The sequence below is a fragment of the Podarcis muralis genome, chromosome Z (assembly GCF_964188315.1).
Source record: "Podarcis muralis chromosome Z, rPodMur119.hap1.1, whole genome shotgun sequence".
Taxonomy (NCBI): domain Eukaryota; kingdom Metazoa; phylum Chordata; class Lepidosauria; order Squamata; family Lacertidae; genus Podarcis; species Podarcis muralis.
The window spans coordinates 39,728,472-39,742,727 of record NC_135673.1 but is presented as its reverse complement, the minus strand read 5'-3'; the positions used below and the strand labels follow the sequence as shown (position 1 = coordinate 39,742,727).

Sequence of the window (14,256 nt, the reverse complement as noted above, 5' to 3'; positions counted from 1 at the left end):
CATCTGGAAAACCAAAGCTTTATAGTAACACATAATCTACTGTCCAACCTTAGAGAGAGGGCAAAGGTGATTGAGGAGATTTTCCAGAAAAGCTTTTCAATCAAGCAATGTGACCAAGCTTCCTTAGGAACAGAAGATTCTTTATTAAAGCATTTTGTGCACAGACAATCAAGTCCTTACGTAGAAATACAATTATATAAGAAAGACAGTGGCTTCAACAGATTAAAGCAGACATTAAAGTTTCAGGTGTTTTAACACAAACCAGTCACTTTGAAGCTGTACAGGTTTTAAGTAGAAAAGCTCGTGTGCTTAGCAGAAGCATTTCTATACCTTCAAGATGAAGGTGTGCACTTTGCTTAGCTTTCCAGGACACATTTTTGCCATCATTTCTGACTCACTGCGTCTGGTCTAAATCTGTTATGGCATATGTGCAATGACAAATTGCTATGACAAATTCAGTAAGCTGGTTAACACAAACACACATGCAAAAATCATCAGATTGCCAAGTCAAGGAAAGACTTTTCTAGCAGACAGCTCACAAGAGAGATTTAAGCAAGTTGATTTATGTTTGGAGGAGGAAACACAAGCAGATAAATTGCAGCATGGGTGGGGATTGCCACCTTGTTCTCTTCATTCTTAACATAATGAGCCACGAGGGCTAAAGGGCCACAGTGAATTAATCCTTGATTTAAGGGGAATCCCACTCTTACTCATCTAGGCTAGAGGATTCCAAACCGAGGTGGTTCTGAACAGACACAATTTAAACTCTCAGAACAGATAGCTCACTTTTGGAGGGTGCTCTACACATTTAGAGAATCAATTGTTGCAGAAACGTATTTCAGTGGTCTTTTATGTAACTAAATCTCTTACTGGAAACTTGAGTAGTACATTGTACACCAAAGTCATTTGCTGCAAAATGTAGAGCAGAAATTTATTTTTGATCACGTTTTCTCACCCTGCCCATGGCAGTATACTTCAGGTAGCAGCTTGCCCCAAATGTAGTGATAATCATGAATCTTATTTTTTTAATATCCAAGATTGTATAACCAAGAACATAATTTTCATTTTAGCACACAAGTATAAACAGACTTTTAACAGCTTCAAGCCAGTATCAATGGCTGCAATGGAACCAAAAGACTTTTAACAGCAAGCCCAGTTATTTGCTGTAAAAGTTAAGGGCACTTTGAACTCTGATTCTCTCTCTCTTTTATTTTAAAGAAAGGAATGAGAATGCTAAGATGAAGGGTTCCTCCTCTATCCCTGCAGATAGCAAGAAAGCAATACTAAGCTCCCGCAAGATCCAGCTCTGCGGTTTTCCAAATGACCAGGTAGGACAGGACAGTAATTAGGATTTACAAGCTTCAGAAGTTACTAGTGCCATGGTGCTAGTAAAGGAAAAGCTTTTACATCCTTGCCGGCATTATTCAGGTTTGCTTGGGCCGAGGTGGCTACAAAGGGATTTTAATGAGCTGGGAAAATGCCGCTTAAGCACTGTGCAGCTCCCCTGGCTGGTATCCTAGGCTACAGTCACTAAGTCAGCCAGGTTACCTTTCAGTTGTAAAGGATGGAGTGTACAAAGCAGTAAGTATAAACCCCAGCTTTTCCATGCTGTTCTGATACTCTAAGTGGGTCACCCTAAGTGTAATTCCTTTTTGTACCATTGCCTGTTTTGCAGGTATATTTCCACACATGAAATTCGCACACAAACGTATTTGCAAGGTTAATTTTCCATGGGCTGGTTTTGCCATGGCCATTAGTCAGTCCCAATACATTTTTATGATGTCCTTATTATGTTCAGAAGAGGTACGTTCTTGATCATGTTTTGTTTTGGGGGGCCATCTCCACAGTTTTAAGGAGGAGAGAATCGTGGACCTTTTTGGTGGCTGGTTTCCATTTGGGAGCTTGCACTTTTCTTTAGACATCACAGCCAAAGCCAAGAACAAGTCACACAAAATTTACAAGGTTTGATATCCGGGTTGGCTTTGTCTTCTGCCAAGCGCGTAAGCAATCACTATAAGCATAATCAAGCCCATAAGACCAGCGCCAACTATAACTGGGATTAGATAGGTGTCATCATCCAGCAAACATTCTCGTGCTGTAGACAAGAAAGGTGGGAGAAAATATATATATGATGTCTGCCAAGAGCTATGCCTTCGCCTTTATGCGAGCAGCATTACAATCCTACATGCTAGAATTCTGGCCTTTGGTCTGACAAACAACCAAGTTATCCCAACCCTCTCTAGACTTGGAAAACAGAAGATTTATTAGATAACTAAAATGATTCAAAATTTGCAGATTTATGCCTGAAGTTACTAAGCTTACAAGAAAAATTTGTTAGAAATCAAATGCTTGTCATAATAACATTAAAAAGAATCCTGATGGATCAGTCGAGCATCCTGTTCTTGCAGTGACCAGGAGATGCTCGTGGGCAGCTCACAGGAAGTGTCTGGGTGCAATAACACCCTGTTGTTTACAGCAACTGGTATTCAGAAGCATACAGCTTCTGGGAGTGGAGGGAGAATGTAGGAATCAGGGTTGGCAGTCACAGGCAGGCTTATCCTTCATTAACTTGACTAATCCCCTTTTTTAAAGCCAACAATTTTCACCTTAGATGACTGATGGAAATACCAAAAGATTGCACCAAAGGGCCTCGTTTCCTAGCACTAGTTTAGATCAAGGGTTGAATTCATGTACTGGGACACTGGTTCATCCAATTAAATTAAAATCTTTCGGCTGTAGAAAGGATTTTGTGGGTATGGAGAATGAAGCAAGTTTAGAATTCATTTTTGGGGAGCTCACAGGTAGCATGTCAAGATTAACCCTGATTATGGCTATAAAAACTATGAATGCTATAAAGGAAAAATCTATTTTTCTATATTATAGTAGATCGATTTTTGCGGTAAATAAAAGATGCTTATTCCTAATTGCAGAATACATTATGCCTTAAAGAAATGTTATCTGAATCCTGAAATACTGGGGTTGGGGGTTGGGGAGCAAATTTACATTTATATCTTTAATCACTGTTGCTCTTGCAATATAGTTGTTGTTTTTTTTGGGGGGGGGAGGTGACAAGCAAGTCTGATGCCTAAAATTTATTATTCTGTAACTACCGGGCTCAAAGGCTTTTTGAAAGCTAACCATCAAGCCAGATTCAAATAAATGAATGAATAAATGAACAAATGCCACATAGAAAAAGCCTCTGCTTTTGGAGAGTCACCTGCCAATGGTTAGAACGTGACATGCACTTGTCTGAATCAGGTTTGCTCTTTAAGATCCACTCCATCCTTCAAATAATTCCCCCTTCTCAGAAAACAAAAAATAAGTGTAACCTTAGAACCACACTAACAGTACACAAATACAATCCCAGGTTATGTCAGAACTGAAAGCTTTCGGCTGAAATAAAACAGGCTTACTATTTAATTGCAAGGTTGATCTCTGCCAGGATATCCCTCCATAGGAATGGTGCAGCTGGGAGAGGGCTTTGCCCCAGCTCTTACAGATCTCAAATTCAACCGCAGCAATTTAGTCAAGATATACTCACTCCCACCAATAGTACTTTTGACAAAACCTGCATTTCCATTATTTCTAGCACAGCTGTAAGTTTAACTACTGCACAGCATCCAATTGCTCCCTGAGAGCCAGCCAAGATACTATTCATTGCATTTTATTGTATTATCTATATATTGTAAATAATTTTAAGAGTTAAGCATAAAGCAATATACAAGTCAAATAAAATTAAACGGCTCACTTGCTGGGCTCAATAAATCACTTGAAAAGTGAACAGTGAGTTTTCTTTGCTGTTTTATACCTATCTAAAACTTTGGTCTTTAAACTCAAAAGCTTCCGAAGGCTGCTTTTCTGGGGGAGGGGATGGGGAGAGGGATTCATTCTTACCTATGGAGAACTGGCCATTCTGTACTTGAAATGGCTGGATCCTTAAGTTGAAGACGTGCAGGCTACATGAAGGAGTCACTACAAGAGTCTCCTTTTTTCGACACATGTATGAGCTTCCGAGGGAGGCCTCCCAGAAAGTGAGATTGTCACTTGCAGCAAACTGCGTTCCTGTGGAGGAAAAAGACGTTTGCGTGAAGACTTGCAGGGGTACAGTTTATAAGCTCCCATTTCTAAAAGTACTACTGCAGGCCAGTTTTGTTCGAGGGGGTCTATTAACTGGGGAAATTTACCTGCTGTGAAATGTGTACAAAATGAGGAGATCTGAATTGAATTTATTAGAGGATAATCAGTTTTCAAATCAGGGCTGTAGTAAAATGCCATGCTCAAATTTGCTACTCCATTTGTGTGTGGCAAAACAAGGAGAACTTGGCTGATTTTGTGGGTGTCTGAATTCTGTGAACAATTTCAGAGGGAGCACCCACTTGCATTTTTTAGGCAGTAAGGTATTTTCTCATGGTGCCTTGATGCCACAAGGTGATCTCTTGTTGACACTGCCATCTTGGGTGGCAAGGAAACAGCCACCCCCAAAAAGTCGCTGCATTTTATGGCCCGTGAAATCTACCTTTCAGTTTCTCACACAAGGATACCTTTGACTCAAAGCAGAGTGGCCTTAACTTTGCATTAGCCCTAGTATGCATACAGCCAGCTAAGTACAACCAAGGTGTTGGCACACTAAAATGTTGCTTAAATATTGAGACTCAATAAAAAGATCTGACTTGACAGCTTACAGCTAGAATCTTACCATTTACAGGGTTGGTCACAGTGACGTCCACCGCTTTCAGGTAAAATCTTTCAAAGCTTGTGTTCTTCTGTTTAAGCAAGCAATTCATCAAGTTACATATACAACCTAAAAATACCTTTGCAAAACTTTCTAGTTCAGCATCAGACAGAATTTAAGAAGTTTTAGGGCCCCAACTTAACAATAAACGGGTGGTGCTGTGGGCTAAACCACAAAGCCTAGGACTTGCTGATCAGAAGGTCGGCAGTTTGAATCCCCGTGACAGGGTGAGCTCCTGTTGCTCAGTCCCTGCTCCTGCCAACCTAGCAGCTCAAAAGCACGTCAAAGTGCAAGTAGATAAATAGGTACCACTCCGGCGGGAAGGTAAATGGCGTTTCTGTGCGCTGCTCTGGTTCGCCAGAAGCGGCTTAGTCATGTGCCACATGACCCGGAAGCTGTACGCCGGCTCCCTTGGTCAGTAAAGCGAGATGAGCGTGCAACCTCAGAGTTGTCTGCGACTGGACCTAATGGTTAGGGGTCCCTTTACCTTTACATTAGCATTAATAAATCTCAGTTTTGACACTAGAGAAGCTTCTTCCCTCCTTAGTCATCTTGAAAAAGAGATTTTCTTCAATGGCTTATCACCAAGCTGCTGAACTTCTTCCTTAAAAACTAGGAGTTGAGGGCATGTGACATAGCAAGTAAAACTTAATTGCAATGTAAGGGTGTGCTGTAGCTCAGAGGTGGAACATCTGCCTTGCATGCAAAATGTTCCAGGTTCAGACCTCAGTACCTGTAGGTAGGGCTAGGAGAGGCCCCTGTTTGAAACCCTGGAGAGCTGCTGCCAGTCAGTGTACACAGTGCCGAGCTAGATGGATGCAATGGTCTGACTCTGCACAAGGCAGCTTCCTATGTCAACCGTGCCTGGCAATACTGCTGCGACTTTGTCAACACGCAGCAGGAGTTTTTTAAAAAATAAAAGTTTGCTTTCTGGTTATCCTCCTGCACTTTTGTAAGAGGCACAAACAGGGCTCTTAACACTCATGCAACCCCTCCCAATACAATAGCAGAGTTGTTATGCTGCTCTTGCGAGAGCGACTAACAGTAAAAGGGTGATGCAATCTGAATGGAGAAATAAGTTTTCAAGAACCTGCAATGAAGCTGAATTCATTTCCCACATACATGCACACAGAATAATGAGTTACTTACGACAGCAAAAGTGAAGACAACCACGATGTCGGTATCTGTCAGGGTGAGGACAGAAGTTCTATTGCCACAACGCCCGCTAGCTGTAGTTGTGTTTGGATTAATGTTCATTGGAGTCTTTGGGAAGAACAGTGCGATATAAATTCAATAAATGAATTTAATAAAGAAATGAAAACCCAGAGCAAACCGAAAATTAAGCAGCTCACAACGCTTCTTTCACCTTGCTTCCCCATGCCCATAAAGAATGTCAAATGCTTGTTCATAAACACTGAATAGCTTCTATACTCTGTTGTAGAACTAGCTTGACTATCCAAGCAGATCAGCACTGCTAGATTCCAAAAGAATAAAAGGGGATGCTTATTTCCCCTTCCATTTTACAGTTCCAAGGAGAGTAACTGATCTAAACTGGTACCTTAACAAGCACCAGCTTCTCAGCCTTATGCACTTGGGCTCCCTCTGTGGGTGAGCTGTGCACTTACAATTTGCAGAACAGAATGCTGTCTTCAAAGATTTTGGGAGGTCCTATCCCAAGGCACTTTCACCTGCTAAACACACACCACAAACTGCATTCCTTTCACCAAGCATACAACTATACAAGCCAGCAGTTGCAGAGCTAAAGGTGTGGGGCGGGGAGAGGATCATCCACCTTTTGATTTATGCAACACCTTACAAGTTGTTGCATTTTCTATGGCTTTAATCTGTCTTTCTGCTGTTTTATCTGCTGCTAATGGATTTTTTAAATAAATAAATAAATAAATAAATGCATTTGTTAGCAATTTATGTTTAAGTTTGTTAGATGCCCTGAAACCAGAGCTTATGTGCCCAATAGATAAAACATTGACTAAAATCATTACATTTGTCATGTTCAGCTGCAGCCCCATGGTTGCCAGAAGACAGATCTCGGTGTCACTTTTAACAGAGTAGGTTCCTGTGGCAGGTATCTCATCTGGTTGGCTGATGGAACGTGATGATAAAATTGTTGTGTTAGCCTCCTCTGTGGTGTCGTTGGTGATTGAGGTGGTATTGGCATTGGTATTGGTATTGGTATTGGTATTGGTATTGGTATCGGTATTGGTGATGGAGGTGGTATTGATGATGAAGGTGGTATTGGTGATGGAGGTGGTGTCAGTGGAGCTGGTATCAGGAACAGCAGGCTCAGGGGTGACTACAGCATCTTTATCGCACACAGTCTCTGAAAAATAGAAATATATACACTAGCAGCACAGAACTAAATTCACAGACCCTGAAGAACATCAAACTGTTCACCTATTTCCAGCTATGAAGATACTATCAAACTATGAAGACTATCAAAGGGCCAGAACTCAGTGGCAGAACACCTGCCTTGCATGCAGAAGGTTCTTGGGTTCAATCTCCAGCATCTCCTGGTACAGCTGGAAGAGGATGCTGCCTGAAATTATGGAGAGCTGCTGCCTGGCAGTGTAGACAATAGTGAGCTGATGGACCCAATGGTCTTCCTCTGTTTAAGGCAGCTTCCTATGTTCCTACAGCTTGTGCACACAAAAGAGGAGACAACCAGTAAGGGCCAACTAGCAACTTTTTAAACTAGAGGAGTGCCAGAGATTAACACTCTGGAACCACAGCAACAGAACCTATTTTCTGGAAGTGAAAAGTAAATAAAAATAAAAATGCATTCCTAGAAGAAGCAAGAAGCCTCCAAAAAAAAAAACCTTAGCAGTCCCCACATCAGATCTCTAAACTCAGATAGGGCACCTGAAGCTAATGAAATACATATGCTGACTAGATAAACTGGCAAAGTTCTTCAGAAGCTTTGTAAAACTGCTAGAATAGGAGCCTTTCAAACGTTGTCGGACTACAACTCCCATGATTGCAACCACTGGTCATGAAGGCTGAAGCTATAGGAGTGGCGGTGCAACAACATCTGGAGGGGCACAGGTTCCCCAACCCCTAGGGTAGAAGGGGGAAATGTTTGCACAAGACTATGAACTACTAACTTTGGTCACTTAGGTTGCCAGACGGAAGAAAAGCCTCAAGAACGACATTCTGGAAGTTCTGTATAACACTGCCAGATTCAACGAAGTCCATATTTTGACAAATGAAAACTGTGTCTAGTTCAACTGGATGCAAAGGATAGTTTGTAGAGGTGGTAATTAGTCCTATTAAAAAAAAAAATAACAGATGCTTTTAAGACAACTGATATTATGAACATTAAAGCCAAGCAAGCAGGTCTTTGTGTGTCTCAGGTACATAGTTGTAATTTTGGCTACAAAAAGCTCTGTGGTTAAATTGAAGGCTAACCAATATGGCATAAGCCATGGTAGGCTACAGCCTAGCTCAAGACAATAATGGTTTGAACTATCAAGTTTCCAGTTGCTGGAAGCCACAGGGGGGGAAGAGTGGTCTTATGCTCAAACTCTGCTTGCTGGTTTGCCACAGGGAACTGTTTGGCTATGGTGAGAACTGGATTAGATGGTCCAACAGGATGGGCTGATGACCAGATCCAGCAGGCTCTTCTGACTATCTTACTACAAAAATACGTTTTATCATGTACCAAATCCTAAATTTGTCTTACTAGAAGGCATTTAAAAGGCTTATAAACTGCCTCGGCCCAGTATACCTGAAGGAGCGTCTCCGCCCCCATCGTTCTGCCCATACACTGAGGTCCAGCTCCGATGGCCTTCTGGTGGTTCCCTCGCTGCAAAAAGTCAAGTTACAGGGAACCAGGCACAGGGCCTTCTTGGTAGTGGCGCCCACCCTGTGGAACGCCCTCCCCCCAGATGTCAAAGAGAACAACAGCTACCAGACTTTTAGAAGACATCTGAAGGCAGCCCTGTTTAGGGAAGCTTTTAATGTTTGATGCACTATTGTATTTTAATATTTTGCTGGAAGCTGCCCAGAGTGGCTGGGAAGGCCCAGCCAGATGTGTGGGGTATAAATAAATTATTATTATTATTATTATTATTATTATTATTATTATTATTATTATTATTATTATCGTCGTCGTCACCACCACCACACCTAGCAAGTCCATCCTAGCTAGAGTTGCAGGGAGGTGGCAATTGTTGGAGGGGAGCAAGAATAGCAGTGGGCCTAGGACTAGGATCATGGAAACAGAGTGCCACTTTTGATACTTTTTTAAAAAAAAAATCTCTGCCCTTGCCCAGATGCCACCACAGGGACTTCTGGGCCACATGGTGGAAAGGAGCAGCAACTATAGGTTGGAATTATACAAAGCTTTGCAATATAACACTTACTATGTAATATCCTCATCTATGGAACTTTCACAAATATAAAGTTGTGCAAATTTTTCAAGTAATGAATTAGTTTTGCTGTAAACTTGAATTATTCAGCCTCTGAATTTTAAAAAAGGCATTTATTTCTAAAGTGAGGAGTTCACCCTGTTAAGAGCTGCAACAACTTTTGCAGGGTAACTTGGAATGCCACCTTTACCTTTCATTTTAGCATCTGGAAACAGTGCTGTATCATTGGTGTTGTAGGTGAAGGAGATGATCCCTTGATAGGTGTCGTTTGTTTTCGTGAAGCTGATATTCCAAGAATGACCTTCTCCAAACTCTATTGCTAGCACAGGGCCAGATATTTCGTTGTCACAAGTGCTTCCATCATACCTTACATGTTCAGGGAACGTAAGAACTGTGTTTCTCTGAAACATTTTGAAGAAAACAGACAGCAGTCACTGACCAGTACTCCCAGTATCAGCAGGAGGACTTTTGTCTTTTTTCTAGAAAGCGCCATCTATATACAGACATACCTTGGTTTTCAAACAGCTTAGTTCCTGAACATTTTGGCTCCCGAACATCGCAAACCCGGAACATCCTACAGGGCTTCTGATTGGCTGCTCCTGCATGCTTTGGTTTCCGAACGTTTTGGAAGTCGAATGGAAAACTGGAATGGATTCCATTCAACTTCCAAGGTACAACTGTACTGTGCTTGAGTTTTGGAATAGAATTCAAGTTCTCCTACCTATATCCAAGACAATCCCTTTTGTTAGATTTGGTACATCCATTTAAATGCAACCCATTTACTGCACTGCTTTTAAGCCGATTTTAAAGGGATTTTTCTTCCAGGGTGTTGCCAAGAATGGTGCTGTGCAGTTGTGGGGAACCTCTGGCGAGTGAGTGGACCTACCTAGGCCCACCAGATTCCTCGCATTTGGCCTGTAGGGCATTTGGGGAGGGAAACCAGACCTATCTGCCAATTACCAAGCATCAGTGTGGAACAACTAAAGCAATCTCTTATGTCTCTTATATGAGCTCTCTGCCTGTTCTTCTGAGACTAAATGGCAGAATTTTCCCCACCCCAGCACTGGGGTAGGTAGAAATGCTGCCTTTTACAATTCATGAGCAGGTATAGGGGCTTATCTCGGAATTTGGTGCTATGATGCTTAGTGCTAGATGGGGAGATAAAATGCCTCTGCCTTTTTAGAGATCTTGTCTAAACAGGGATGCCTCTTGTCACCTCCACCACAGCGTTGGAGTGGGGAAGGCTAAAATTACCAGTTGTGGCTGCATGTATGCATTTGTTTGCTTGCCTATGAGAAAGTGTATGTATAGGGGGGTGGGGTCTGAATGCTTGATGCAGGTGCCTGGGGGAGGTATAATGTACAAGTATTTTGGGGGAGGGAGACGTTGAAAGTTGGCCAAGCTCCAATCAAACCCTAAAGCTGCAACAAACACTACTATCAGGATTGTAGAACCCAGGTCTGCTGTACTGAGCATAGCTGTCAACGTTTCCCTTTTTTTAAAGGGAAAATTCCCTTTTTTTAAAGGGAAATTCCCTTATTCCGAATAGGATTCCTCGCAAGAAAAGGGAAAAGTTGACAGCTATGGTACTGAGACTGGAGAGAACCAGGCTGAAACCCTATGACCAGTTATGAAGCTCACTATATGACTTTGGGTCAGTCACCATCACCTAAGAGAAGAGTGGGATATTAAATTTAGCAAGAAATATTTTAACACTAGTAGGTATATCTTGCTCGTGCTGAAATAGCATCTTAATTAGGAATTAAAGTGCAATGCTAATATATTTTAGAATTAAGATACCCAAATAGGAACTATTCATGGCACATACTTAATATGGAAGCATATGTTTACACACACATACACTAGATTTTGAAAGTTTCAATAACAGGTTAGATACTTACATATTCATTGTGTTCAGTTTCATATGTTATAGAGAAGCTCATAATCCATCTTCCAAATAGGCATGTCTCATTGGATGCATCTTTCACTTCTACATCCACAGCATAAGCCTGGTAAACAACTAGAATATTGTTTGCTCATTAGACAATGTGTTATAATCATCTCTAGAAACTCACACTTTGCATTCAGGCTCCTTTGACAGGCTTACATTTTTACACAATAAAATGGTCCTGAATAATCCTCTGCAGCAGCACATGACAGAGGGACATTAGCAGTGGAAAGCAAGCTGTCTTTCAGAGGAACACCATCGCTGATCTTACTGGTGGAACTCCAAAATGCTTCTGTGGGACCTTAGTGCTTTTGGGTAGCATTTTGTGTGAGCCACTTCTTTAGAGACACAGAGCCTCTTGTGCTAGCAGAAAGGGAAAACTGGGTTTCAAAAGCAGACAGACTGAAATTAGCGGACCTAGATTAGTCATGTTCATTTTCAATGGGTCTACTCTGTGTAGGACTAACACTGGATACATTGCATTTGCACTTGCAGCATTACAAAGCAGAACCCATTTCTACGGTCTGCATTCGTCCATCTGTCCCTTTCATTTGTCCATTCTTTATTCATTAATGATGTGCAGATATAATTAGAAGGAAAGGGGAGCAAGGAGAGATGTAGTCATTTAAGGGGCGGGAGATATGAAGTGTTTTTCCACCTTACCCAAAAGAGGCTTCCGAAGAGCTTTAGAGCACTCCCAGCTGTTAACCTCAATGCTTGCTTGTGTACAGCAGTGAGTACATGGTCCTTTACTCCAGGAGAATGAGTAGAAGGGATTAAATAAGCCTTCTTGGGAGAAAGTAGCTCAAGTACCCAAAGAGTGGGTGAGTGTAGGGTAAGAGCCATAGATACAAGGGGATTTTGTTGGAAACCCAATGCATAGACCTAGGTCCACTCACCTATCCCAATCACCTATCCAAAATGGCAAACACATTGGGGTTCACCATTTAAGTGAACTTAGAAGTATTCATTCTGTTTTCCTGCCAACTACAGGGCAGCCTGAGAAGTCTTATTAACTACATTAAGCTTGCAAAATAATATTACCTGCTAAAACCATTATTATAAGGCATGATAACATGCCCATCAACTTTAAATAAAAACACATTTCCTATCTAATCCCAGCCAAGGCACACCATACATTCTTGCTAATTCTTACAGAACAGGAAGTGTAGGTTAGTGTTATGAAATATGTGTCAAGGGATGGCTGCTTGTCTGAAGCTGTCTACCAGATATCTGGACATGGTGATATTTAAACAAAGGACTGAATCACCACATTTAAAGCATGGGCCATGGTCAGGAATGATGGGAGCTGTAGTGCAAAACATCTGGAGGTCACCAGGTTGAGAAGGCTGTTGTAGAAGCACGAATTTCAATTTTACAACCATTTGTTCCCAAGCATGCTTTCTCTCCTCCCCTTTCCCAGCTGCCAACACCCACATCAAAATTTATTCTGGAAGAATGATCACTACATTTGTAATACCCACTGTTATTCTTTCCATGGCTACAAGCTTAGCATTTGTAACTCTGACTTGCAACTGTGACTTCCTTCTGCTGATGGAGGACACAGATTATGCCAGATCTTTAGGGCAGAGTAATGACACTACAGTACTTGATCTTTTAAAGAAGGCGATAGGTAGGCTTTTTCAGCTGCTCATCTGAAGAGGGGCCATTTGTCATTGAAACTGTTTCTCTGTGCTATGAGTTTAACTTTCTGGTAAGGGGTCTCCAAAGAAACCAGCTTTCTCTTTTGCTTAAGAGCAAACCACAAAGTGAGTGATGCATGAGAGTATGTTTGATTCTGGATCTTTACAGTGAGTAAACCTTAGTCCTGTTCCCACGTGTCTTGGGAGCCTGGGAATGACTGGGGACTTTGGTTCACCAAATGCAAGAACATAAGCATAGAACCCCAAGGTTCTTCTGAAGTCGCTTTATTTCAACCAGCTAACTCTTTTGTAAGAGATCTTGACTGATAAAACATTGCTGCAACATACTCAAGCCATGTTTAACTCATATGTAGGTATGGGAAAGCTTCACGCTTCGCTTCTTAACCTAGGACATGTTGCTGCCTTAAACCAGATTAGAGCAATGGTCCATCCATCACAGTAGTTGTCTTTTCTGGCAACAGCTCTTCAGATTCTTTCTCAAGAGCCTTTAAACTGGATTTGTGAGGAATCTCTGTGCATACATTGCACAGAGCTATGACCCCTGAAGACTATGTCCTGCTCTTAGCAGACAGCAATGCCTTAGTGCCATGTCAAGTGTTTAAAGAACATCTGCACATATAACAAAACATTGTTTTCTGCACTCTCATTAAGGTAGTAAAGTGCAATACCCACACTTTTTTTGTTTACCATTTGAGAGGAGAACTTTATGGGCCCATCTCAAAATCCAGGTAATCATGCTTTTAACTGGGCAAGTTATGGACAGTTCAGTTATTCACCGCCTGAGTAACATTTAATCATGTTTACTGGAGAGCAAGTTCCAAATTCAGCAAAGCTTACTTCTTGGGGGCAAGAATGCTTAGGACTACAATCTTAACATTTCAGAGTTAGCTTTGCTGCCCTGTCATTATTTGAAAAGAAAAGAAATGCTTATCTTTAGTTTTTCTTCAGTGCTTTCAAGAGTATGCTTTAGAAGTTATAATTCCAAGGTTTCTATTTTTTAATTAACTGGAGCTACCTCTGGAGCCTTACTTGGCCGAGAAGCAGGTTAGAATTTTCAAAGGGCTAGGAAGATATAATATGTCAACCTATTTCCAAAATGGCTCCTTACCTGACCTTTACTTTTCAGATATTCCTCTGCCCCATGCTACAGCCCCTCCCAATCCTGAATACACCCCAACTTTTTGACTGAAGGCACAGTTCACTCCTGATCCCAAAGTTCACTTTTAGCAGGGAGGAGCAGCAGTTACCCAATTTCCTGCATTTCTGCACACTCCACTGTGCTGAGCACATCTCCCACAGGAAAGAGGCAAGTCTCAATCTAGGCAGAGGATGCAATAACTGATTTTGATGTCCATACAAATCAAATGACTGAATACCCTCCCAATAGAGAGGTGGAAGAAGGCAACTGACAACTGAATCACTCAGCTGTTCTCAAGGTAGAGGTACACCAGCAGAGTTCTCCTGGGAGGCTAACAAGCCCTGCCAGGTAATGCAGACACATACTGTACAACACAGGCCATCTCCTTC

At 41.7% G+C, this 14,256-nt stretch overlaps 1 protein-coding gene across 3 annotated transcripts in view; it reads right to left on the bottom strand.

The window, feature by feature from the left end:
* The window catches only part of LAMP2 (lysosomal associated membrane protein 2), a 30,030-nt gene that overhangs the window by 14,444 nt on the left and 1,330 nt on the right, over positions 1 to 14,256 (bottom strand). For 2 of the 3 annotated variants that reach the window (XM_028714526.2, XM_028714524.2), the window contains exons 2-8: positions 11,019 to 11,137; positions 9,308 to 9,518; positions 7,852 to 8,013; positions 6,733 to 7,070; positions 5,882 to 5,995; positions 4,697 to 4,763; positions 3,895 to 4,062 (exon numbers count right to left, since the gene is read on the bottom strand). In XM_028714526.2, coding sequence (XP_028570359.2) covers positions 3,895 to 4,062; positions 4,697 to 4,763; positions 5,882 to 5,995; positions 6,733 to 7,070; positions 7,852 to 8,013; positions 9,308 to 9,518; positions 11,019 to 11,137 — 1,179 coding nt within the window. Of the gene's footprint in view, positions 1 to 123; positions 2,096 to 3,894; positions 4,063 to 4,696; positions 4,764 to 5,881; positions 5,996 to 6,732; positions 7,071 to 7,851; positions 8,014 to 9,307; positions 9,519 to 11,018; positions 11,138 to 14,256 lie in introns of those variants that run through there. The other variant, XM_028714525.2, reaches the window with a different exon arrangement.